The 25494-nt window shown below is 37.4% G+C and overlaps 6 protein-coding genes across 9 annotated transcripts; 4 read left to right on the top strand and 2 right to left on the bottom strand.

Annotated features, from left to right (window-relative positions):
• Window positions 1–609, top strand: LOC125210284. Its single transcript, XM_048109840.1, has one exon. It carries the CDS (start codon window positions 1–3, stop codon window positions 607–609), a length of 609 nt encoding a protein of 202 aa, XP_047965797.1.
• A 2005-nt stretch (window positions 610–2614) lies between these two features.
• Window positions 2615–5505, top strand: LOC125213347 (GDT1-like protein 3). Of its 3 annotated transcripts, none has more exons than XM_048113842.1 (9): window positions 2615–2888; window positions 2953–3004; window positions 3085–3213; window positions 3487–3585; window positions 3694–3766; window positions 4010–4095; window positions 4577–4660; window positions 4803–4862; window positions 5154–5505. In XM_048113842.1, the coding sequence occupies exons 2-9, from the start codon at window positions 2957–2959 to the stop codon at window positions 5340–5342; spliced, it is 768 nt and encodes a 255-aa protein (XP_047969799.1). In that variant the 5' UTR covers window positions 2615–2888; window positions 2953–2956; the 3' UTR covers window positions 5343–5505. The 3 variants fall into 3 exon arrangements, with proteins under 3 accessions (XP_047969799.1, XP_047969798.1, XP_047969800.1); XM_048113841.1 differs by having other exon boundaries at window positions 2953–3009; XM_048113843.1 differs by lacking the exon at window positions 3085–3213 and having other exon boundaries at window positions 2953–3009.
• Window positions 5506–5633: 128 nt separating this feature from the next.
• Window positions 5634–7884, top strand: LOC125213349 (CRIB domain-containing protein RIC4-like). The gene is made up of 3 exons (XM_048113846.1): window positions 5634–6968; window positions 7067–7198; window positions 7547–7884. Exons 1-3 carry the CDS (start codon window positions 6863–6865, stop codon window positions 7804–7806), a joined length of 498 nt encoding a protein of 165 aa, XP_047969803.1. The 5' UTR covers window positions 5634–6862; the 3' UTR covers window positions 7807–7884.
• On the bottom strand, window positions 7595–9101 carry LOC125213348 (putative gamma-glutamylcyclotransferase At3g02910). Of its 2 annotated transcripts, XR_007174898.1 has the most exons (3): window positions 8435–9095; window positions 8121–8319; window positions 7595–7735 (listed from the first exon to the last, which is right to left on the bottom strand). XR_007174898.1 is itself a non-coding variant. In XM_048113845.1 (2 exons), the coding sequence occupies exon 1, from the start codon at window positions 8965–8967 to the stop codon at window positions 8440–8442; it is 528 nt and encodes a 175-aa protein (XP_047969802.1). In that variant the 5' UTR covers window positions 8968–9101; the 3' UTR covers window positions 7956–8319; window positions 8404–8439. The 2 variants fall into 2 exon arrangements, 1 of the variants encoding a protein (XP_047969802.1); XM_048113845.1 differs by lacking the exon at window positions 7595–7735 and having other exon boundaries at window positions 7956–8319; window positions 8404–9101.
• Window positions 9102–18113: 9012 nt separating this feature from the next.
• On the top strand, window positions 18114–18720 carry LOC125213640 (protein METHYLENE BLUE SENSITIVITY 1-like). Its single transcript, XM_048114292.1, has one exon. It carries the CDS (start codon window positions 18175–18177, stop codon window positions 18490–18492), a length of 318 nt encoding a protein of 105 aa, XP_047970249.1. The 5' UTR covers window positions 18114–18174; the 3' UTR covers window positions 18493–18720.
• Window positions 18721–20377: 1657 nt separating this feature from the next.
• LOC125213639 (seipin-1) lies at window positions 20378–21529 on the bottom strand. The gene is made up of 2 exons (XM_048114291.1): window positions 20756–21529; window positions 20378–20683 (listed from the first exon to the last, which is right to left on the bottom strand). The coding sequence occupies exons 1-2, from the start codon at window positions 21499–21501 to the stop codon at window positions 20494–20496; spliced, it is 936 nt and encodes a 311-aa protein (XP_047970248.1). The 5' UTR covers window positions 21502–21529; the 3' UTR covers window positions 20378–20493.
• Window positions 21530–25494: the final 3965 nt, after the last annotated feature.

The raw sequence follows: 25494 nt of genomic DNA, 5'->3' as shown, positions 1-25494 counted from the left end.
ATGATCCTGGAAGCCGTTGCTGACTACCGGTTGCGGATCTGGCATGCGTATTTTGATCTCTCAGGGTCGAACAACGATATCAATATTTTGCAATCGTCGCATCTCATCAATGACGAGTGCCAGGATGATGGTCCGGAGGTAAGATTCGTGGCCAACGACATGCAGTACAATAGGGCCTACTATTTGGCAGATGTGATATATCGCCGTTGGCCCGTATTTGTCGAGACAATCCGGCATTCGGTTGGTCCAAAGAAATCCTATTTCGCGCAACGTCAAAAGGGTGCTCGGAATGATGTTGAGCGAGCTTTTGGTGTGCTCCAAGTGCGATGGGGCATTATACGGTGCTCGACACGAGTTTGGCACAAAAACGATGTCGCCGATAACATGTATGCATGTATCATATTGCATAACATGATGATAGATGATGAAGGATCAGCTGCAGAGAGCTGGGCATCGGACGGTGGTGCTAGGTCAAGTCACGGTGTTGCCATCGCGCCCCTGCAGATGGGTGTACCATGTAGCTATGAATACTTGCTCCAACGGTTCACCGATATGAGCAGGGAAATAGGACATATCCAATTCCATGCCGATTTGGTTGAAGAGATCTGAGCACGTAGGGGAGCGGGCACATTGTGATATGCGCGACGGTGTTGTTTGTGTGATGTCGATAATTTCGTTGTATAATTTTCCCCTTTTTATAATACAACGAAGATTTGGTTTTATTTTTTTAATTAATTATGTGTTTTTTCTAATTATTTTAGTCCGATAATTTTTATTCTAATTCAATTAAAATATATTGACAATTGATAAAATAATGTGATTTGTGGCTGTGACGTGACCACTATTGGGTTGAACAAGTTTTTGTGGTTGTGGAAGAATTTTTATGGTTGTGTCACTTTATTGTGGACACTCTAAGAAGATCCACAATAAGGCGAAATAACCAATAGTTTAGCACTAGGACTAACCACAAACACCTCCTGCCACATCACTAGGACTAATCATAGTCTGCCACATCATCAGGACTAACCACAACACAATAATAGTCTAGCACTAAGACTAGCCGACCATCTAGCCAATAAAATAAATTCACAAATACGAAATTAAAAAATCGACACGAATACGGACGGAGAAAGTGCAATAATAATTTCATTAAATAAAAAAATATTAACATAGTACAATTAAAAAAAATAACGATTCAAACAAATTACATTATAGATATCAACAGGGACGGATCTATATGGCTTTCACAAGGGGCAAATGTTCCACCTATAAAAAATTCATGTATGTTACTTTTAATAGTTAATTTTAATTTTTTTTAAATATCCTTATTTTTTCCCTTTCTTAATGTGTTAAAATATCTTTATGTATATTTTTTCCCCACCCATGTAGAATTCCTGGCTGTGCAACATGCACTCCTCCGCGCGCATAACTCTTCAATTATATCTTGCTGGGATCGAATATGGGCTTCTTATTGTTGAAGATCGGCAAATGGTTGGACCCCTTTCGGCGTCCCCCCGAGGTATCCCCAGTCGTACATTGGCGGTGGCCACACCGTGGCTTGGACCAACAGCATCTTCATTGGACCAATCAGTCAGTTCAGGACCTTCATTTTTGACGATCATGGTGTGCATGATAATACATGCGTACATGACATCAGCAATGCAGTCGTCATACCACAAACGTGTTGGACCATTCACCGCCGCCCATCGAAACTGGAGCACGCCAAATGCCCGCTCAACATCCCATCCGCCAAATAGTAGCTCATATCGTGCTGGTTTCCGTTGGCGACGAAACTGATGGCCGGACCAACGCCCATGCACTGCTCGTTGAAAATGGGCGACGATTGGAGGACGTTGACGTCGTTGTTCGACCCGGCTATCCCAAAATATGCAGGCCAAATCCATAGCCGGTAGTCAGGTACGGCTTCGAGGAACATCGTGGGATTCTTGCATTTGAAGCCGGTTCTGTACATCCCTTTCTAGGCGGTGAGGCAGTTCTTCCACTCCCAATGCATACATTATATGCTGCACAACATTCCGGGAAAATCGTGCACCCTTCCGTGCATATCCATCAGACCTTCGCAGTCTTCGGGGGTAGGCTTATAAGAAACCTATACCCGATTATGTGAATGGTGCCTCGACAGAAATGTTGCAACTCTTCGTTAATTCGCCGTGAGTCGTTAGCATCCCTACCGGTAGCAATTTTTATCTACAGATCAAATGAGAAATGAAGAGAGAAGGAAGAGAAACTCGTTAACACAAGTGGTGCAAATGAAATGAAGTGCAACGAGACGTATATATAGAGTTTTAAAAAAATTGAAAAAATGCATCAGCCGATCGCGTCACTACAATAGCGGACAAGCGATCGACTAACGAATCCCACCGACGCCTGACCGCTCGTCCGTCCCATTTGTCCGTCACTCGTTAGCTGATTCCAATAGTGGACGTCCCCACGTCCTAACCGCTAGTCCACACTATTCTAAGTGTTACTCCAGTTTAGTAGTGTTGCGGAGGAGTGGAATGAATTCAACGCCTGGTTTTTGGTGGGGAATGGTGCAGGTCAAACCCATGTAAAATTTCGAAATCCAGAATATAAAAACCCCATAAATTTAGACTCACTCTAGTGATTTGGATTTTCGGAGAGACTTCAAAATCAAAATATCTCTCTCTCTATCGCTAATGCCGGCGTAGATCTCAATCTGCAATTTCCCATTTCCGGTCGAGATTCCCCTAATTGAGCTGCGAACACCGAAACTGGTTTCACTCGCTCACCAGATCGAATCCAAAAACATGGGGAATTCGTCGCCATCGTATAAATTTCGAGGGACATCATTCCTCGTCGCATTTCTCCTATTCATATCCCTCTCCGTTCCTCTAATTTCCGCTCAGGTACGTGTTTTTGTTATGATTTCATGTGTGCATAATTTGATTATGATGCTTCGGATTGATTTAGGAGAATGGAAGTGACGAGTCGAGTACTTCAATTAAGGATCTGGGCCGGCGTGGTAAAGTGAGTTCTATTTGTTCCAAGTGCTTGTATTCTATGAATGGAGTTTGACACGCATTTATTGAACTCATTGGACAGATAATTGACAGAATAAAGACCGGTATCAACGAAAAAAATGATCTTGATTCTTATGGTGTGGATGTGGACTCTGGTCTTGGAATTTTTGATGCTTTCTTTGCTAGTTTATCAATGATACTTGTCAGTGAGGTTAGTGGACTCGGTTTCACAGAATCGGCTTTGCTAGATTTTTCTTAACTAGCACTGTTGAATTTCTCTTATGCGTGGATTGTGATTGGTATTTTCTACCTGTTTTATCATCTTTGATGTTGAATATCTGATTGTAACTGTGAATGAAGCGCTTGTTATTTTTGAATTAAACCTTCATCCTGGATATAACTGTCCCTTTTTGTGATCACTTGGTCTTATATTGTTATACTTCATTCTTCTGATCTTTTCTTGGGATGATGGTTTTAATGCTAGATTGGAGATGAAACATTCATCATTGCAGCTCTCATGGCTATGCGGCACCCAAAGTCAATTGTTCTATCAGGTGCACTCAGTGCCTTGTTTGTGATGACGGTAAGCCTGTATTCCTTCTATGCTTTGTTACAGGGATTGAATGTTATGGGTTCATAAAGGTGCTTTTGATGGATGGCACTAATTATGTTGATAACATACTTCTACCAGATACTTTCAACTGGTCTTGGTAGAATTGTTCCTAATCTGATATCAAGGAAGCATACCAATAGTGCAGCTACAGGTTTGTTTCTGCTTATCTCCATACATGTGACTTAAAGGTTTGTTTTATTTGTCTTTGGAGGGGAGTAAATACAAAAATGCTCAAATGTGTCAAAAGACTCTGAAAGTGAAACTCATTACAGGATCTAGCTGAAAGGAATGTTTTTTAGTAGCTAGCATCCTATATAGGAACAGCATGCTCATTTGTGAGTGGTTTTCTTATGTGCAGGTCGTTTATAAATCTGACATGAAACCCTTATTGCAGTTCTTTATACCTTTTTTGGTCTCCGACTACTTTACATTGCGTGGAAATCTGACCCGAAAGGTTCCCAGAAGAAAGAAATTGAGGAAGTATGTTGAGTTTTTCAATTTTGATCTATTATTCCTTTTATTTCTGCTTTCCTGTCTCATTTCTTTACTGTCTTCAAGATTTAGAACTTTATAGTATTTTTTATATATGGTCTCCTCATGTACCTATTATCCTTTTGTGTAAAACTAAACTACTCCATTAGCTTGATTTTATTGTATTTATGCTAGTGGTAAGTGTTTAACTGTTTATTTCTTTCTTTTTTTTCTCTTGAAATGTGGAATAAGGTGGTTGAGTCAATTTACTCTTATATGTGTCATAGCATGATTCACTTGCTGTTTTGTTAATCTTTTTTACTTCTAGTATCTGCACTGCACTTCTTTTGTTTCTTTACTGAAATTCTCCCCAAAACTCCTGGTTGCATAAATTTCTTATGTATGGATCAACTTGCTGGAGCTTTTTGTTTGCATCTCAACTCTGTTTGTATGATAAACTATGGGCTGGTTCTAAGACTAATTGCTCCAGGTAGAGGAGAAACTTGAAGCTGGACAGGGGAAGACAACTTGGCGACGTTTCTTTTCTAGATTTTGTACACCAATCTATCTAGAGGTATAGGTTAATATTCTGTTCTAGTTTTACATTATACTATTGCCACCTTGAACTGTTCTAATCTAGTTTCACATTAAACTATCAGGAAATTCAAGTCTAGACACTAATGTTTTTTTTCCTCTCTCCTGTGATTTCCTTGCAGTCATTTATATTGACATTCTTGGCAGAGTGGGGCGATCGCAGCCAGATAGCAACAATCGCTGTAAGTTTCGCTACCTTTTTTGTAATTTACTTCCAATGTCAGACTAGCTGGCTCCCAAAGTGGCTATGATAATCTTTTGAAATATGTTGGTACATGATCTATTCAAGGGCCAACGTTGTCCATTTTTGTAAGTCAACAGATATGCTACCAGTCTTTTCCAATATTTATATGTTGGTATCTGGAGCTGAGACGTTTACAATTCAGTCTTTGTGAACATGAGCACGTTTGCATAACAAAGTTTAGTTACAGCTGTTTCTTAACTTGAAAAGTTATCTTCTTCCTGTGGTACAGCTAGCCACACATAAGAATGCTGTGGGAGTTGCTGCCGGAGCTACCATAGGGCACACCATCTGCACGTCTGTCGCAGTGATTGGTGGAAGTATGCTGGCATCTAAGATTTCACAGCGAACCGTTGCTACAGTTGGGGGATTGCTCTTCCTGGGCTTTTCGTTGTCCTCTTACTTCTACCCTCCTCTATAATGATCCCAGGTTTTGTAGAGTAACTTGATACCGCCTGCATAGTCATCATTATTCCACCAACTTTGTATGCCTTCTTTTTTTTGTATAGATTGGAATTATATGTTTCCAATCTTTGACACCAATTTCAAATTCATTATTAATACAATAGGTTACAAGTTGTCCATATGATTTGTTTCCTTCTCCAACTAATAAAAATTTCAAAACAAACGATTTGAATTTTGCACGATGTAAAACTCATCAATTGATCATAACTTGATTCGACACCAATTCTCAAATTCTTGCCACTCAAATATTGTTGAACACAATTAAGTAACTAAATTCCCTTGCTATTCTATGCCATGATATGCGATCCAAAGAAACAGCTCTAAAGTCTATGGCGCTATGCTGGTTTGGTAGACGACAGCTGCTGGTATCTTAAGATGATGACAGGGATGTATGGGGTCTGGCCTGGTATCGAACCTTTTACTTGTACGATAGATCTCGTAGGCAATACCTAAAGGAGATGAAGAATTTTGTTAACGAGAACATATCAATCTTTTCAAAGAGGTTTGGTTGGAAAGCATATCTATCTTGTTGCTTGCTTCACAAGGATGTTGAGACGGCGAATTGGGTATCCAACAAACTGCTTGAACTAGATCCTCACCAACACGAGCCTTATCTTCTCGTCTCTAATACTATCTCAGCTAACGAAGCCTGGAGGAAGTGAGGAAACTTCCTGCCCAATCTTGGATCTGGCTGGTGCATGCAGAATATCATGTGCCAATTGCAGCATAAATGAGTAAAAGGGAAGAAATTTCCACTTTGGATTTGTAGACTTTAATATCCAACTTCAGAGCTAACCAATATAATATCCATAGTGTTATTAAAATAAAAACCAATTTTTTCATGTAGCTTAGATCAACTTTCTATTAGCAGTTATCAGTTATGTATATATAAAGAAGCTTCAACCTCGTGAGCCTTGATTTTGATTTTATATAGCTATGGACTAATGTGTGTACAAAGTTTTAAGGAATGAATTCTGCTTTTCAACTAATCAAGAATCTAGAGGAGAATTTTAGAAGTTTGCTTGTTTATCACTTCTTTCTGGTGGAATTTAAAGGCTACGTATCCATTTAGACAGAAAGGAGAACAAAAAGGAAAGAGACACATATTCCTGAAGAAAATCTCACCACTCACTTTCTACAATCCAATCTCTTACTTAGTATATAGCACACAAAATAAAGGTGACAGAACACAACACATATGTTAGCTTCGCCTTTACGAGTGTAGGAGTAAAAGCAGGAGCCCACCATTTGGGAACTAACAGAGAGAGAAAATATAGTATGTGTAAATTGAAAATCTAGCAATCACCAGTGAGCATATTATTACTCAAATCACCTTTCGTACTTGGTGTCATAAAACTTGAGTAGATATTGACTCCCATTCCTCAGTATAATTATAACTTAAAATTAAAGCCAATATGCAGCATATATATTCCAACAATATGTGTCCATCATTCAGAACTCATAACTTGTTTCAGCATGAAGGATCGATTGGAGAGATTTGTACTCCTTCCCTTTGCTGCCGGTTGCATCTCGGAATCCAGCATTCCAGTAGTGATGCACCATTCTAAAAGATCAAAGCATGGTACCTATTAAGCTCTCTCTCCTTCCATACAACATCGGCTTTTTATGTGATCCTGTTTTTACCATGTCTGAAGCTAACTTTTTGCTATGTCTATGAAGAAAAAGTCGAAGAGGAAAAGAAAGACGAGGAGGAGGGATGTTTGGACAATGAGAAAAGTCTATCGGGTCAAAACTGGAAGACCACCCTCCCAAAATTCCAGAAGGCATTCAAGAACTTGTCTCAGTTATTTGGTAAGCTACGTGACTAGTACTCTCATATAATCTATAAACAGCATAACTACTGAATTCACATTGTCCCTCGATACCTAGACTAATGTGACTAGTACTCTCATATAATCTATAAACAGCATAACTACTGAATTCACATTGTCCCTCGATACCTTGACTAAAGAGGTTTCTTGGATATATAATCAACTTATTATGAGGATTTTAGATGAGGCAAGTATTGACTAGAGTGTCAAATTATAAATTACCAAACCAGATGTAGAATAATTTCTAAATCCTCTCTAGCTCTGGAGCCTTTTTCATGCACATATACACATCTCCATCATAATATATATACTATGTATCTGTTTTCAGTGTATAAAGATGAGCAGGAAGCAGAGACGGGGATGGAAATTGGATTACCGACAGATGTGAAGCATGTGAGTCACATAGGCCTTGATGGCTGCACGAGTTCAATCTTTTCAATGGGCTGGGCTGAACAGGAGTTGATCGATCTCCATTCTTTCCCTCTGTCAGAGCTGGAATTTGCCATCAAAGCGCAAGCTGAAACACCCAAGATAACGAGTTTGCTAGAAACCAAATGTCATTCTAATAATAACTCCATTGCCCAATGAGAGTGTTACATTGATACACTGAAATCCAAATGTATGCACCAGCAAAACAGCATCTTAGTTTCTACCATTTTTTTTACTTGTTGGCTGTAGTTATGATTTGTTGAGTGAAGCTATTCAATAGATACATAGGAGGGTTATACAGAAAAAAATTTAAAACAACTACTGATGTTTGATTTTAATACAAAAGCATATAGAGAGATAAACATTGAATTTGCATGGGACTTTTTCGTACGTCGCAATGAAACTCACGGCTACAGTCTCTCACTACTTGAGGTGAACACAATTCAGGAAACTAAACAAAAGCCAACAGATACCTATTCAATAATTGCAAGCACATGGACTGCAAGGAGCAAAACATGAGCTAGACTTCTCAGCCAATGAAAGAAATGGGTTGTTTTTCTGTACCAACACTTGATCAAGCCAATTTTTCCCCAAGCAGGAGCAAAATGCCATAAAACAGAGGACAATTTGTACCAGAAGAATACAAATTTACCTCAAAGCACAAACCAACAACTGCAAAGAGGCACAAACAACAAGAAATCAACAATTTCAGCCATATATATATTCACAGGAAGTCACAGCAGCTAATTAACCTACTGTGGAATAAGTTGTTGAGTTGCTAATTAACCTAATTCATGAAGAAGGAGATGAAGTGCCCTCCAAAATGAATTTGTGAATATCATCAAGGAAGGACTGATGATTTGGCCGATCCTCCCTCCTCACATACTTTTCCCCCAAATCCACACCATACTCACTCAATCCAACCTCTCCACACCTCTTCCACAGCTTTTCCCCAAATTCCCTATGCGCAAAATATGCCTCCGCATCCTTCAATTCTTCTCCTTCAGCAGCAGCTACAGCCACCGGCAGTCTCTCGTAATGGCCCCGCTCCACGCCCTCAAGCTCATCCAGGCGGGCTAGCCCATGGACGGAAGACACGGAGTAGAGCTCGCCCCGGACCCGGAGACCCGACCCGGGCAGATTGACTAAATAGGGGATGCCGTGGGGCCCGCAGACCAGTGGAAAAGCTTCGACGGTGGTGCAGGAGCCGATGTAGGCGGCGGCGCCCGTTCGGATAAGGTCTTCGAGCAGCGAGTGGTTGTAGAAGCCCCGCTTGAGAGTGCCATAGACGAAGATCAGCTCATCTCCTCCACCCGCCATTGCTCAATTTTGATCAAATGAAAATAATAGTAACTGCTAATATAACCAACTTATTCACGTGAACTTAATAAATACTCACTTTAAAAACTAAATTTTGTCAATTTAATCTTACTGAAACTAACTGGAAAAGGGAATTTCACCACATATCTCTTCCCTCTCAAATGATAAGGGCTTCCACGATGGGACGGGCTAAGTCCCGCTCTATGCACCATCATATCATCATTTTATTTTCCGTCTCTTCCACTTGCAATGGGACGAACTATAGCCCGCCATAAGTCCCACCCTAAGCATTTTACTTCTATTTTATACTTATATAATACTCCCTCTGTCCCATTAGAAATGCAACGTTTTCTTTTTTGGGTTGTCCCACTAAAAATGAAACGTTTCCTAAAATGGAAATATCACTCTCTCTACTTTTCTCTCTCTCTTACTTTACTCTCTCTTCATTAACTCACAAAACAACACTTGCATAAAATCCTGTGCCGGAAACCAAATGTTTCATATTTATTGGGACGGAGGGAGTATATGTTTGCAAATGTATCAAGCAAAATAAATAAATAAAAACAACACAATTGAGGCAAATCCTACGTTTAATTAATTCAAAAAAAAAGTTACTCCACAAAATTAGAAATTTTAAAAAAAGTGCACTACATATAAAAAAAAGAGGGTAGTCTAAAGTAGGCTTAACTTGCGGCTGAGGCCATCGATCATCCGCTGGAGGGACTCGATTTGAGCCGAGTTGGTCGCCTGCATGAGGGCGTTGTGCGTGAAATTAAGATCATACTGGGTGTTGGTGTGTCAAAGGTCCGGTATTCATCGGGTTCTATACTCGGCCACCGTGCACCACCACCGAACATCGGACTATTCGGACTTGGGTAATCTATGGGATTCATTTTGTTTGAAATGTGGAAAATGGATTGTGAAATGGAGAGTGAAAGGAGTGAAAAATGAGGTGAAAAGTGAGAGGTATATATAGGTTTTGAAAATTGAATAAAATTAAAAAAATAACCGAAAATGCGTCGCATCGTCCGCGATGTCACAGTGACGGACGATGCGACGGACGAAGGCTCGTCCGCCCCATTGTGAATGGCCTAAAGCTCTATATTGATGGTTTTAGATGGGTTAAGATTAACAATTACAGCTCTATTAACATCACTCAATTAGCTTGCAATATTCTCCCTCCGATGCGTCGGGTGATGCATAGGGCGCCTATTGCAGGGGCGTGCCCCGAGCCCGATCTCGACGCTTTTTCAATTTTAATATATATATTTTTTTATTCTTTAAAACATTATAAATACTTCATCCTCATTATCTTTTTCACACACTTTCACACAATACTCCCTACTCTACTCTCTTTCTCTTCTCTTTTCTCACTTTCACACTTCCAAGTATGGATCTGAGTCAATTCCAAAACCCGCATAGTGTCGACGACGATATGCCGATGTTTGACGGCGGGGGTGGGGGCAGCGCCCGTTGGCCCGACCTCGAAGACTATCGGGTTGAGACTGCTAGATCTTTGCGGTCCACTTTCGTTTCTGACTCTAAGTTCGATCCGTTCTTCAACACCGACGCCTACCAGGTTGAGGACATGGAGCCGAGTTGTGGACAACCTCCTGCTCCTGAGTCGCCGAGGAGGAAGAAGAAGATGGCGCAGAAAGAAAAGGCGCCAGTCGTCCCAGTCCCACTACCATCCAACGATCCCAACAACGAGTACGCCGTGAGGCGTACTGACTACACCATGGAGGAATACATGAAGGTGACTCAGTGTTGGGTTGATATATCAGAGGATTCAATAAACTCAACAACCAGAGATATATACGAGAGAATAGAGATAGAGTACATATGCTCGTATGAATTAGTTCATTGTAGTTGGTTTTATCGTTGTACTCCCTCCGTCCCCGATTAATTGTCTACTTTGGTTCCGACACGGAATTTAATAAATATAAAAGAAAGTGGGTTGAAAAAGTTAGTAGAATATGAGTCACACTTTGTATATTAGTTTTATAATAAAATGTGAGTGGAATGTGAGACCTACTAATCATTTGGTAAAAACTGAAAGTGGAACTAATGAGGGATGGACAAAAATGGCAAAAGTGGACAATTAATAGGGGACGGAGGGAGTAGTAGTTTTTGCAATTGCTGTAAAATTGAGTTTTCTATTCAAATTTGGCAACTCATACCATGCATGTCAAACTTGTACCCAATCAGTCTTGACGTGTTGGTTACAGCTAGGGTAAACACATGGGTTTGTGATGAGGTTCGTTTCACGCATGTGTTCTATCATAAAATTGCATCAAATTCTGTAAACTAACATCCAATTTTGAGCCAGATGTGTGTGAAAATTCGCCATATTCAGTAAATGAACAAATCAGTTGGGCGGATGAACGGATCAAGGAATGAAGCCAAAAACTGCAGCGCTGAGTTGATCAAGTCAGAATTAAATTGAGCGAACAAGAATTTCCGCATGGAAGATAGAGCTAAAAGACCACACCACAAAGTGAAGGGTAGGAATGACATTTCGGAGAGGATGGTACCCAAGGGATCAGAGCCCAACACGAGGAAAGGGGGGTCTCACGGTCGTTAGAGAGACATCTTTAGGGATTCAGCTCTCTTCTAGGGCTGAAATCGGAGCTCATTTTACTTCATCTTCCAGAATCCCGTAGATTACACACTTGGTTCTTGTTTTAGTTTAGTCATAGTTTGGTGTTGGTTTTATCAATTAAATCACTTTGATTCTGTAATACCGCTTCCAGAAAGAGCGATGAAATAATTTCTGCTTTCATTTGTTTGTTTTTAGTTTACATTTTGATGTTATCGACTTTTGATGTTTTTGATTTAGTAAATTTAGAGTTATGGTTTCGCTTCTAGTTGATATGTTCTGTTTTCATGCATGGTATTTCAGATCTGCTTTCGGTTTCTAATTTATGATGCATATCTTAGCTCAAGTGTTTGGATGTGGTTTGATCTGAGTTTTTAATTTATGTTTCTATCTAGTTGTAAAGGAAATCATGAGTAAGTTGTTTAGGATGTTTAGATCTAGTAGCTAATGTCTTATTTCTGCATGATAATGGTTTAGTTTCTTGTTTACGTAGTCTTAATTTAGATATTAGGAGTAGATTTAAGTTTGTAAATCGTTATGATGTTTCGTTTTTTAGCAACTGTTCCGATCTGCTTTACTCTGTTGTTCATGTTGATTCTGTGAAGAAGATGAAGTTGTTAGAAAAGTTTTACTTTACAGTACTTTTTGCAGGAGACTGGTAGTCGTCCACTTTATGCTGTTTGCCCATTTCGGGAAAGTTTTAGTTGAGTTGAGCAAGTAGATTTAGTTAAGTCGTAGCAAGTCAATCAGTTTAGTTAGTTCAGTCTCTCAAGTCAAGTAGTTTAACTTAACCCACTTTCGTATCCAACAACAAATGTAAAACACATCATCTTTGTGGGATTGATCCTTACTTCCCAATAATAGTTAATAATATTGTGGGTTAAGGTTTTGAAAACACTATTGAGTTCCTCCATTCATTTCACTCAAGTCGGACTAAGTCAAGTTGATCAGCCTGAGTTTCCACTGGACCCACTTACCGGCACTTGCAGGTAGAAAGTGCATAATTGGCCATCCGGATCAGTTTGACAATCCCACTTGAGCAAGCCACAACGATAAACAAAAATATGGAGAGAATGAAGGAGAACATGCAGAAGCTAACCTTGTTTTCTATTTGCAGGCTTAATGGGACTACATTTTTCATCAGGTTAGATATTTTCAACATAATCTTCTAAATTTAGCGAATGATTCAAGTCAGTATTTTAGATTGTATTGGCATCCCTTGGAAAGCATATTTCTCTTATCTCTCTATCACCATTATCGTGCTAGTGCAACGTCAGAGTCGCCACTGAAGTTCTACTCTCGTCTCCTTATTTTATTCTTCACTTTGGGAATGAGATTTTGGATCATCTTCACAATATATTATTTCAGTATTGTATTTTTCAGATATCGAATGTGTTTATTATGTATGGTATAAATTCAAACTATGCATGTCAAAGTAGTGTGTATGGTGATGAGGCGGAATTCATGTAGGTTTGGCATGTGTGGTATGAACTGGTTGAATACATGTAGTGTTGATGATGGTCGCAATTATATTTGACATGCATGGTGTGAATTGTATAGAGAACTAATTTTCTTTCCCAAGAACGAAGGATAAGACTTTGCGGAATTGAATTTGACATCTGGAAAAAGGTAGAACAAAGATGAAGTGGTGAGGAGTTGATTATTGAGAGGAAAAATACAAAGTAGACAATATATATCGCTCAAAATAAACGCTCGATCAATTCTCCACTATATAGAGAATTAATTTTCTTTCTCTTTCTATCACACCATTATATACCTGAAAATAAGGACTCCGCCAATGTGGGAATTATATCATTAATTTTATTTCTTCTCTTTTATAGGAGTATAAGTTTTTATAAGCAGTCTCTCTCGTCTATTTTCATATTCACATTGTTACGATTTTCTCTCCTTCAAAATCAGTTGGTCATCTTCCCTCTTTGGGCTCTTATTGAAAACAACTTCTCATTCATATTATTGATGTGAAAATATATCTGAAAAAATTATTTTTGATTTTCAAAAAATTAGTAGAAACTCATTTGACAAGAAAATTAATTGCATAAATCCATTGATGTGTCACATGAATTGAGTGAATAATTTGGCATTCATTAACTTTTGGGAAGCATTGATAAAAAACACTGAGAATGAAGAATTGTGTCGAGAAAGAAGTAAATTGGATGAGAGTGATAAAATAAAGTCCCCACCACAATAAGAACATGAGAATTAAAGAAAAATAAAATGATAGATAAAAGAACAGGAATTGAAGTTATAAAGTTGTCGGTCGTAGGATGAAACAAGTTAAATACACGAATAGAGCGAAAATAAACAGAAATTAACTTAAAATATATAAAAACAAATAGCCAATTATTTTAGTACTTAGAATGATGCTACACACCAAGTGTTCGATTAAAGTCTTAATTAGTTGTTGGGGTTAACTCAACGTCCACCAAGTTTTTAAACTTTTATCTTTGATTTATTGGAGTTGAGGAATGATATTTCCATCAATTTTAGCTCAAAATTATTGTGCAAACAAATGGAGACTTTCACATTGCAAAAAATACATAATGAAGATCACCAATTACATTAAATAAGACAAATACTAAGAATATGATATTGAAATCATAATGCAGAAAACAAAATAAGTCCAAAGAAGAAAATAAACTACTTAGAACATTGTAAAACATACTGCATTAGAAGGAAATAAATTCGACAGAAAACAAAATAAACGAAATGCTTAGAACATACTAGTAGTATACCTAATTAAACATCCTTTGAGCTATCTTGGGTTAACAGCACAGGGAATAGGCTGGAAGTTCCTTCTTGATCCTTTTGTGAGTATCCCACTTCATCTCCATAAATATATCATACAACTTCAACAAAGGGGGGTTGTCCAATAGCAAGCCACCAATTGGTTGGTCGTTACCAACCGATGACAGCCGGCGGAACAACTTGTTCACTTCTTTCTTCAAGTTTGTGTAGGCTTCTTTGAGGCTCCTACACATGGCTTCCAAATTTTTGGAGAGAGATGGTTCATAAAGGCTCAACTTTTTTTTGCAACAATCAAGACTAATGTCATTAATATTTTCGTTACAAATAAAATAGTTACTAGATGGCAATAATTCACTAATTGTTCTATTTACGTTGCGACATTAAATTTCAATGGCAAGGTTTGATCTATCTATTTTGTAACATTGGATCTTAATCAAGACTAATGTCGTTAGCATTTCTCTTACGAACCAAATAAAACAATTAGGTTACTTACCCTTTAACAAAAAAGGTTGGATGAGAATGTCAAAAGATGGAACCAAACGGCTAATACCAAGTACTGACAGAGTGATGGAGGTATTTCCTAGAGTAGTAATATCCCTATAAAAGGGAGTATCTGTAACCCCTTCAAATACAACACAATAATACAATCTTCTCTCTTCTCTACAAAGCTTAAGCCACCATGAATTATCTTTTACACAATGCCTCTCTCGATTACCATCTTTAAGATGGTATCAGAGCAGGAGGTTGTGAGGGTGAGGGACTCATAAAAAACTCATCAATGTCCCTAGAATACCTTCCCCGACCTTTTTTTTACCAGCAAAAATAAAAAATAGCCATGTCAGAATCTGACTCGGAAACTACAAACACAAACCAACCGATAATGAATTTCCCAGGGGAGTTTGCTGCCTAGCTTGCCGAGTTCCTCAGGCAAATCAATACACCACCCAAGAATCAGGAACAACCACCACCTCCTCCCTCAAACCAACCAGAATCATTGGGAGAGGTGCATGTCCAAAGTAAACTCAATGGGGATAACTATCCCATGTGGAAAACGCTAATGGAACGAGCCATAGGAAGGAAGGGTCTATTATCTCACATAAATGGAGTTATAGACCCTCCTCCAACCACTGACTCCAATTATCCAAAATGGCAACTGGATTATCAACAACATCGAAGCTAGTCTCATAAATGAAGTATCACAATACGCGACGGCCCGAGACCTATGGATGGTCTGGCCATCATGTAGAGAAACGGAGCCGATCCATTCCAAGTCTCAGATCTACACAAACAGGCCTACAACATGAAGTAGAGGAATATGAAATCAATTGTCCTGCTCGTTTGAATGCGATAAAATGGGACAACGACAATTGGAAGATTTCAACATTTTGCTATGAGCATAACCACCATCTAGATCCACAACTTTCTGAATTTATGTCGAAACATAGGCACCTATCAACTAATTTGAAGGTCCTTTTAGAGGCATATGACCGTGCAAGATCAAGGTTGTGTAAGCGTGTAAGAACGTTGGAAGTTCATGCCGGCATACCATCTAATTTAGGAGCTTCGGCGAGAGATTGCAGAAATCATGTTGACAAGATGCGGAGGTTAAGACTAGGAAATGGAGATGCTAATGCCATTCAACAGATGTTTAAGAGGCTGTAGCAAAATGATAGAGACTTCTTTTATCTGATCGAAATTGGCAATGACTCTAGACTTCGCCATGCCATGTGGATTCATCCGCGGAGTCGGGCTGCATACCAATATTTCCATGACGTCGTGAGCTTTGATATGACTTATCTCGTCAATCAACACAATATGCCTTTTGGAACTGTAGTGGGGGTTAATCATTCAAATGGTTTTTTACGAATCGGTTGGATGCAGTGGGAGGTGTCCAACCGACGGCAATTTTGAGTGATCAAGATGAAAGCATTACGATTGCATTGAGAGAAGTATTGCCTAACAATATCCACCGCTTTTGTTTGTGGCATATTGTTTCGAAGAGCTCCAAGAAATTCAAAGGTATCGCTAATTTTGAAATGGCTTGTTTGGATTTCAATCAAGTGATACATGGCAGCTTTAGTGTTCCGAAATTTGAAAAGAATTGGCTCCATTTTCAAGTTAAGTATAACTTGAAAAAAACAATTGGATCAAAAACTTGTATGAAATAAGGCAAAGTTGGGTGCCAATATACTCAAAGCATATCTTTTGGGTTGGCATGATGTCGACTCAAAGAAGTGAGTCAATGCATGCATTCTTCGATAATTACTTCAATTCGAGGAGTACTTTGAAAATCTTTGTTGAGCAATATGGGATTTGTATCATCGATAAAATTCGGAAAGAGCTTCAAGCAGAATATTCAACGAAGTCAGGCCTATCACTTGTGTGTCGAAGTTTAAGTGGGAATCACAATTTGCTAAGGTGTACACTAATAATATTATGGAGCTACTTCAGAAACAAGTGAAGAAGATTTGGAATTGCAATATCATTTTGTTGGAGTCTGATAGTAGTGCTATGGATAGATATGATATTACTGAGACACGTACATCGAGCAAGTATCCATCTCCCAACGAGCTACATTTCATTGTTGAGCATCGGCCTGATGGGGGCTATTTTGAGTGCAATTGCAAGAGAATCGAGAGCAAAGGTAATTTGCGTTGTCATATATTGAAGGTATTGGTATTCAAAAAAAAGATCATGTCAGCAAAAGATATATTTTGTGGCGATGGCGGAAGGATGTATACATGCCACATATTAGCATTTATTTTCCAAGTGCATATCCACACATGTCCAAGGAGTGTAAACAATTTCAAGAGATGGAACAAGAGTTTATAAAATGCAGCAATTTGATAATTGATTCGAGGGAGAAAATCAGTTTTCTCAAAGATAATTTGATAAACAATTTTTTGTCTTGGAGATCCGCTTTTGAAACATTGTTTTTTCATATGTTATTGATATCACAATTTAATAAAGTAATTTGGTCTTGATATCTTTGGAAGAGCGTATCGAAAGTTTTATTCTATTCCTTTGAAGTGCTTGATGTTCTATTGAATATTAGTTTACTGATTTTGTATTTTACAAGAAAAAACTAAGAATGAATTCATTTTTTCAAACAAGTATTGTGTATAAATAAAATATACTCACTCCCTCCCGCGATAGGAGTCTTATTTGGTTATAGCACGAGTTTTTAAGTAATGTAAAGGAAAATGAATTGAATAAGTTAGTAGAATATGAGTCTCACTTATATACATTAGTTTTATAATAAAATGTAAGTAGAATAAGTTGGAGGGAGTATATTTTTCACTTTACTAACTTTATTAAAATACGTGTCGTTTCAAAAGTTTCAATATTTTTTAAAATGAAGGCAGTATGTATACATACACAAATATATGAAATACCAAACATAATAAATATTGAAAAATACATTAATATTTTATGTATAAAACTAGTTCAATACATAAATCAAAATGTTACCACACGTAGCTATAAGTAGGTAAAATTAATTCTATAGAATAAATCACAATATCCTAGATAAATTTAATTACAATTTTAATGCATAATTTTTTCATATTTTCATTCTTAATTTCACATAATAATGTAAAAAGTATACATGAAGAATTATGTAAACTAAACAAAATTTTCCATAATTCAATCGGTACTCATTAACTAAGTAGTAATCAATTTAAATTGGGTAGTGATAAATGACATGCATTATCAAACTTTATTAAACATAAATGGTTGTAAAATGAATTATAAATAGGACATGAGAGTATATACAGTAGGTAGGGCTAAGTTCCTTTGAATTGTTGAATTCCGTTTCGCCCCCAAATCAAAATCTGCTCGCCATGACCGGAAAAGCCAAGCCCAAGAAGCACACCGCCAAGGAACTTGCCGCCAAACTCGACGCCGCCACCACCAACCGCGGCGGCGGCAAGGCCGGCCTCGCCGATCGCACCGGCAAAGAGAAAGGCGGCCACGCCAAGCTCGAGTGCCCCCTCTGCAAGGTCACTGCCCCCGACATCAAGTCTATGCAGATCCACCACGATGCTCGCCATCCCAAGATCCCCTTCGACGATTCCAAGCTCAATAATCTCCACTCCACCGTCGTTGCCGAGACCTCCTCCAAGCCTAAGCCTGGCGTCCGCGGCAGCTTGAAGAAGTGAACTTTTCTATTTCCCTTTCCCCCTGATTCTACTCTCTTTTTGCAATCCAACAGGAGAGCGAGAGAGAGAAAGGAGAAGGAGCTGCTGCAGCTGCCTATTGTCCGTGGTTATCCAATAATTGTCTATTGCTCTATTATCATGCTTGTTTCTGACTTGTGTATTCATACTTGCAGCTGCCTTAGCTGGATTTATAAATCCATCCTTCTTCTTGTGTGTTTTTTCTGCTAATCGATATTACTCTTAATTTGCCTCTGATTATGCCAATATTTATCGATGCAACGAAGTTTTACCTAATGTAGAGCGCAGCGGTTATGTTGCACTGAAGTTAAACAATGGCTTTTTAGAATTTGAGTTTCATTTATGAAGATAGATAAGAATGAGATAATTCTACCAAAATTTTACTCCAATGGTAGGTTGCTTATATCAATATTTGTGGTTGCATGATGTATTGACTACTAATTAGATATTGATCTTTATTATTGGCAAATTCCATTTGAAGAGTGTGCCGCCTGTTCATGTGAGTAGTGTATTGTTGAAACATATCATAATGTCTCACTAAGAGTGGTGGTTGGAGTTCCTTAGATGTTAATGTTGAATCAGTTGAGTCGGATTATTATCTTGGAGCATTTAATTTGGTGTGATTATTGGCTGTCACTTTCCATATTAGTGCTTTTGTGGTATTGCTAAACTACATCCGGTGATAACTTTCATAAAAAATCTTGCATGAGTTCAGTCCCTCCTCAGTCCATGGCTGGTCAGTTTCCTAGATTCTTTAGTGTTATTTGCTATCAGCTGTTTAATTTACATGTAATAGTTTGTTTAGTTGTCTCTTATGCATCTACAAAGTACAAACACATACGAGATACCTCAAGGAGAATTGGTTCCTTTGTTTACATCCTCCATTTAGCATCCTGTAGCTCAGCCCTGCTAAGCTCTGTAGAGTGTAGATCTTACATAATACTCCTAGATAGTAATTTATGTGGTAATAGCTGAGTGCAACTAATGTTACCAGGAATATCTTGTAATCGTCATCAGCTAGTTATTCAGTGTCAAGTAATTATAGTTTCAGGGGTGATGCAGGAGCAGGACTTCCCTCTCCTGCCTGCCTAAAGGAAATAGGGCTTCTTGGGTGTTGAATTCTCTGGATGTGTTGTAACAAAATATAGAAGACAGTGATCGGGTTCCAAATATAGGGATGATTGAGAGCTCCAACAGTAGCATGTTTCAGTTTAATGCAGAGTTGTGTGTTGATAATTGCTATGCTGTGAAGTTTCTTGATTTCCATTTGAACTGCACATATCAGTTCTTGAAAGATTGTCCACATGGGACCTGTGCTTCATTTTTGTACCTAATATGAATCTTTGCTTGTGGGCGCAGTTAAGGGTGGTATGTATACTGTGGGGTGGTTGTATGAATTTGGTACTACTATTTAGTTCTAGTTTGTATAGGAAAAGGTGGAGAATTATGGAGCCTCGAGGCCTAGTTGTGTGCTTGAAGGGGAATGTGTATGTTGGTGAAGAATGAAGGTCTGGAGATGATTATTGAAGATGGGTTTGAAGCAATAGAAAAAAGACCATGGTAATCCGCTTTTCATTTGATTGTAAGATGGCACTTGTTATAACCTCCACCTACATTTCTAAGAGAATTAGAAAAATTGTTGTTGCCTTTCTTATCCTAATTGCTTGTATAGTAAAATTGTCTCTTTGATTTGGATGGGGACCTAGACTACCTATTCGATTGAGTCATATTTTGTGTTGCTCATGTTTATCTTATTTTACATCTATCTCCATAAATTTGTATTGAGACAAAGAGGAAAATTTTCTAAGATGGAGGCTTTCTGTATCTTTTCCATTTTTGGAAGTTTGTACAGATTAGGAATTTGTGATGCAGAGATTTAATTTGGTCATTTGAAAAAGAAAGCAGAAAATTTGTTACACAGTAAATCAAAGACTAACCATTCATTCTATAACACTAGTATGTGAGTGTGGTGTGAAGTAAAAATTAGGAGCAAACAGATTCAGAATCACCAGAGCCTTCTTGGAGGCTGCAGGTGATGCTAGATGCTTGAAGAAGGGCAGCCTTCCTTTTACTTCTCCTCGTCTGCCATCTCTCTAGAGACTCAGACACTACTTGCCTCTCCTCCACCGCCGCCGCCTCTCGAGGCTCCACCTCTTCGTAACGCTTCCCCCCACTGCGAGTGGCCGGGAAAATCAAAGGTTTCAAAAACAAGACGAGGAACATGACGAGCATCACAAAAACGTACAAGCTCATCCAAACCGACAAGGTCAGCCTCCAGCGATACACGACCTCCTTGAGCCAAGGAGGCCGCGACCGCACCACGACCTCCGCGTCATAGAACTGCGGGAGGGCCGTAGTCCCCGCCCTCGGGAACAAGGTGAGGCGGATGTCCTCTGTCCGAGGATACGCCGCCTCCTTGTGCCTCAGGGCCGGGAAGGTCACCCTCTGCGTCTCGCTCGTCACCCCGAACACCAGCGGGACGCCCATCAGAAACGTGCGGGCGTACCTGATCGGCCAGCTCCAGAAACGGAGCATGCTCGGATGGCTCGACCTCGCGATCACGCCTCCTTGCGCCGAGATCAGCTCGGCGCTCAGCTGAAATATGCCGACGTCTCGGTTGTAATCGGAGTCGGGCATCAGGAGGGACAAGGTGACGAAGACGGTGTGGCCGGGCGGCACGGCTGGGCCGTTGGTGAAGGTCAAGAGGGCGGTGGGATGAGCGTCGCTGTAATCAAACTGCACGCTCTCCTTAACGTAAACCGGCTGCTCCGCCCACGAATTGACCAGCCCGAAGCCTATGACCGCGGCCGCAACCATGGCCGCGATCAGCACCATCAAAACGTAGGCGGCCGCGGCCACGCCCATGGCAACCCTCCCTAGGAGGGGTGTACCACCGCCGCCGCCGCCCATACGCCGGAAGAAGGGCGGGGTGCAGTAGGAGAGGAGCTTAGTGCAAAAAAGGAAGGGGGTGGGAAGCTTGTAGGTGTCCATGAATGCAGAGTTGCAGTGAGCAAGACAAGAACAGGTGTAATGAAGGGGAAGGGTGAGACCAACTCAACACCATGCACATTACTGATCCGACACCTGTACTCAACCGACTCTTCGCCTCTTTAACTAATCTTTATCTTTTCATATTAATCATCTCACCTCCATTCAACATAAACAAATCATATCTTAACCCATATTTAATTTTCAATAGAGAAAATTAAAGTCTAGTTTTTTGAGAGGATCTTTGGGGCGAATTTTCAATAGAGACAATAATGGGAGTTTGTTGCTAATTGATTAAATACGATATGCTAGAGCTCTGGTGATTAATTATTTATTGTTCTTGTTTAATGAGATTTGACGAAAGTGTATTGCCTGAATATTTAATGTTTTGCAATAATTTAATAAGTTTTTATTAATACTTTGATTAGATCAAATAATTATTTTATAATGTATTTATCTAACGGGTTAATCAATTAGTTAAAATTGATTCATAATGTTTAAAATAAATAAAGTTAAACTACTTACTTATCTTGTTAATAATTTTATTAACCAAATCCCTTATAAAAATTATTTTGGATTTTGGCAATTAAAAAACAACATAAAATCTAATACTCCCTCCGTCCCAGAGAAGTTGGCATACTTTGAAAATGGCACGGGATTTTAGGAGGTTTTGTTTTGTGTGTTAAATGGAGAGAGAAAATATAATTTTTATATTCATGTGAGAGAGAACTTTTTCCAAAAAGGGAAATGTGACATCTTTTGTGGGACAAACTAAAAAGGAAAGTGTGTCATCTTTTGTGGGACGGAGGGAATATTAATTTAGTTATAAAATCTATATGAAGTTGATCATATATAGTATTTCACTATTAATATGTTAAATCGAATACGGCCTAATGTACTGAATTGTTGGAGTTATACTCAAATTATCAAAATGAGAAGTATGTAAATTTTATTATAAATATATTACTCAAAATATAATTATATCTAAAAGAGAATATGAACCAATAATATTTATTGGAAATGTTATTCTAATGATAGCATGTCATATGGAAACACTTTGGCCATGTTTGGTTGACGGGAAAGTAAAGTTGGCAAGGAAAATGATTCCTGGGAAAATGAATCCCGGGAATATGATTCCTAGTAACTTTACTTTCCTGTGTTTGGATAATGTCAAGATTTTAAATTTATATTTAATTTAAACATCAAACTAAAAATATACTTATTAATTTTTTATTTGTAAAAAAGAATAATATTGTAAAAATTTTAATAAATTTTTAATTATAAATAATAATAATTATATTATTATATTTATTATTACGATGGATTTTAAATTTGGATTATCCATCGTAATATATGCTAATATAATTATAATTATAGTTACATGGAGTATTATACTCATTTATTATAATAATAAATATAATAATTATTATACTATAATTATAATATTTACAAATATTATAATTGAATAAATTTTATAAATTAAAATTGCACTATGACTTTATTGATTATTATTAACTTATAAAATATAATAATTATTATTTATTATATAATTTATTTTATATAATTATAAATAAATTATTAATTACTATTATGAATTATTATAAAATATAGTTATAATTATGATAATTTTAATTATAGTTATTTATTATAGAGAAATTAAGACTGATTTATAATTATAAAATATTTTTAAAAATATTTTATTTAATAATAATAAAAAACTATACTATATTGCTTAAATATGTAAGAATCCTAATACTGAGGAAAAGAATACCTAAGAAAAGTTAGGATTCAGAATCTTGGAAAATTGTACTCCCTTTGTCCCAAGGTATTAGACCGAGTTTCCCTTTTGGGATGTCCCAACATATTAGACTAATTTCCTTTTTTAGCAAAAAGCATCTATCTTATTTTATTCTCCACCTATTTTTTTCTCTCTTCTCTACCCTACTTTTTCCCTCTCTCATACTTTACTCTCTCCACTTCAACTATTTAAATATCAATTCCTTAAATCATGTGCCCAAAAGAAGTGAGTCTAATACTCCGGGACGGAGGGAGTACTAACTTTCCTTGTTCTCGGATTCTGATTACTTTCTCAGTTTGATTAAAAACCGAAACAAACACAAAAATTTAAAATTTAAGGAATCAGATTACTTTCCCGGACAGAATCCTGGCAACCAAAAATGGCCTTTATTTTATATCTAGAATCATGTAGTAAGAATATCTAAAATATCTATAGAAAAATATCTAAATAAATAGAACATATAAGATAGGAGTAGAAAGTTTTATAGTCTATATATGTGTTCAACATTTTGAAGATGTGAGAGAAATAAAGTATTCCCTCCATCCCCAATAATTTATCACCATTTGATCCGGTACGGGTTTTAAGAAATGTAATAGAAAGTGGGTTGAAAAAGTTGGTGGTATATGGTTCCTACTTTTATATATTAGTTATATAATAAAATGTAAGTGAGAATGAGTTAGTAGAATATGGGGTCCACTACCAAAAATGATTAAAATAAAAGGTGATAAATTTTTAGGGACGGACGAAAAATGAAATAGGTGACAATTTTTCAGGGACGGAGTAAGTTTTTTAAAGCTTAGGTCAAAATCACCAAAAGTCCAAAACTTTGTTTTATGTACACACCACCACACTTTTCATTTTCAATTGCCGATCTCAACCTAGACAAGCACACCCATGTCATACCTTTGAGCATAAACGACATTAAACTTAGAGGGTGCGGCCAATTCGATAGCGCGCACCACAAAAATATATCATATAGTTCAACACGTGCATATGAAATGTGAGACTTATTTGCCTCTATCAATTCCTTTTTCCTTCGTTCCACTCTATGCCTTATTTATGATATTTAAAGATTTATTAATACTACAAATGTCATATAGTCAAGTAATATAATCATTAAGACTTCATCCATATTCTAAACTTGATCCGTTCAAATATATGCCATTGTACCATAAAAAGTACTAATATATGACATGATTTATGTAGTGTAACCATCAACTTCAAAGGAGAAAAATAAGTACAATCTATATTTATTTATTGTAACCATCAAATTCCAAAAAAAAATAATGTTACCTTTAAATTAGACAGCCTATATATATGCATTGTACCTATCACAAGTTACGAGGAGTGTTATATTACTAACTCATAACTTAATTGCTAAATACAATTAAATAATAGTCGTTAGATATTTAAATGAAGGGCTTAGATCATTAATCCCTAAATGTCAATACGATCAACGAAAAACGTCAATAAGACCATAGGATTAATTCCAAAAAATATCAATAGGGGTATTAATATCAATTAACTATATGTTTAGTTATAACTAACTTTTAAAAGATATCCCAAAACTTTAAATTCATATAACATATATCAAATTAAAGATAATTTCATAAGGATTCCAACGATATCATACATGCATATGTTCCAACGTCAAAATTTGAATTTTTTTTAAAAGTTTTAATTTTTTCGTAAAAGCTGAAATGTCAACATACTATATAAAATATGTCACTATAATACATGTAGAATGTCAATATAAACAATGGGTTAACATTCTTAAAGCATTGTGTTGACATTCTCAAAGCATTGTATTGATATTTTCGGAACACTATATTGACATTTTCATCCAAAACCCTAATTTGGAGTTTTTTTTTATCTTTTTCGATTTAATTAATAAAAACGAAAATTACACGTGACAAATTGTAGACCACACGTTTTCTAAAATCCTATGGCCTTAAATTAGTTGTAGTTAGCAATTAAATGATAAGTTAGCAATTGATCACTCCCCCACAAGTTACATAGTTAAAAATTATAGAGTAAAGGCCAAATGTGGTCCCTAACATATGACCGTTTTATCAATTTGGTCCTTAGCATTATCTTTCTAATTATTTGGTCCCTCACAAATAAACTCGGACCCGAATCGGTCCTCACTTAACAGAACCGTTTATTTTACACTATCAACGTTATTTAAAATAAAAACA

The sequence above is a fragment of the Salvia hispanica genome, chromosome 3 (genome assembly GCF_023119035.1).
Source record: "Salvia hispanica cultivar TCC Black 2014 chromosome 3, UniMelb_Shisp_WGS_1.0, whole genome shotgun sequence".
In the NCBI taxonomy this organism is placed as follows: domain Eukaryota; kingdom Viridiplantae; phylum Streptophyta; class Magnoliopsida; order Lamiales; family Lamiaceae; genus Salvia; species Salvia hispanica.
Note: the sequence above shows the minus strand (reverse complement) of the source record. Positions and strands in the feature narration are given on the sequence as shown.

Bases quoted from the DNA above. Each gene is read 5' to 3' on its own strand.
- LOC125210284 (XM_048109840.1), top strand. From the start codon at position 1: ATGATCCTGGAAGCCGTTGCTGACTACCGGTTGCGGATCTGGCATGCG.
- LOC125213347 (XM_048113841.1), top strand. From the start codon at position 2,790: ATGGGGAATTCGTCGCCATCGTATAAATTTCGAGGGACATCATTCCTC. The intron at 2,889-2,952 runs GTACGTGTTTTT...GGATTGATTTAG, and splicing joins TTCCTCTAATTTCCGCTCAG to GAGAATGGAAGTGACGAGTC. The intron at 4,661-4,802 runs GTATAGGTTAAT...ATTTCCTTGCAG, and splicing joins GTACACCAATCTATCTAGAG to TCATTTATATTGACATTCTT.
- LOC125213349 (XM_048113846.1), top strand. From the start codon at position 6,863: ATGAAGGATCGATTGGAGAGATTTGTACTCCTTCCCTTTGCTGCCGGT. The intron at 6,969-7,066 runs GTACCTATTAAG...ATGTCTATGAAG, and splicing joins TTCTAAAAGATCAAAGCATG to AAAAAGTCGAAGAGGAAAAG. The intron at 7,199-7,546 runs GTAAGCTACGTG...ATCTGTTTTCAG, and splicing joins GAACTTGTCTCAGTTATTTG to TGTATAAAGATGAGCAGGAA.
- LOC125213348 (XM_048113845.1), bottom strand. From the start codon at position 8,967: ATGGCGGGTGGAGGAGATGAGCTGATCTTCGTCTATGGCACTCTCAAG.
- LOC125213640 (XM_048114292.1), top strand. From the start codon at position 18,175: ATGACCGGAAAAGCCAAGCCCAAGAAGCACACCGCCAAGGAACTTGCC.
- LOC125213639 (XM_048114291.1), bottom strand. From the start codon at position 21,501: ATGGACACCTACAAGCTTCCCACCCCCTTCCTTTTTTGCACTAAGCTC. The intron at 20,684-20,755 runs GTACGTTTTTGT...GGCCACTCGCAG, and splicing joins TTGTCGGTTTGGATGAGCTT to TGGGGGGAAGCGTTACGAAG.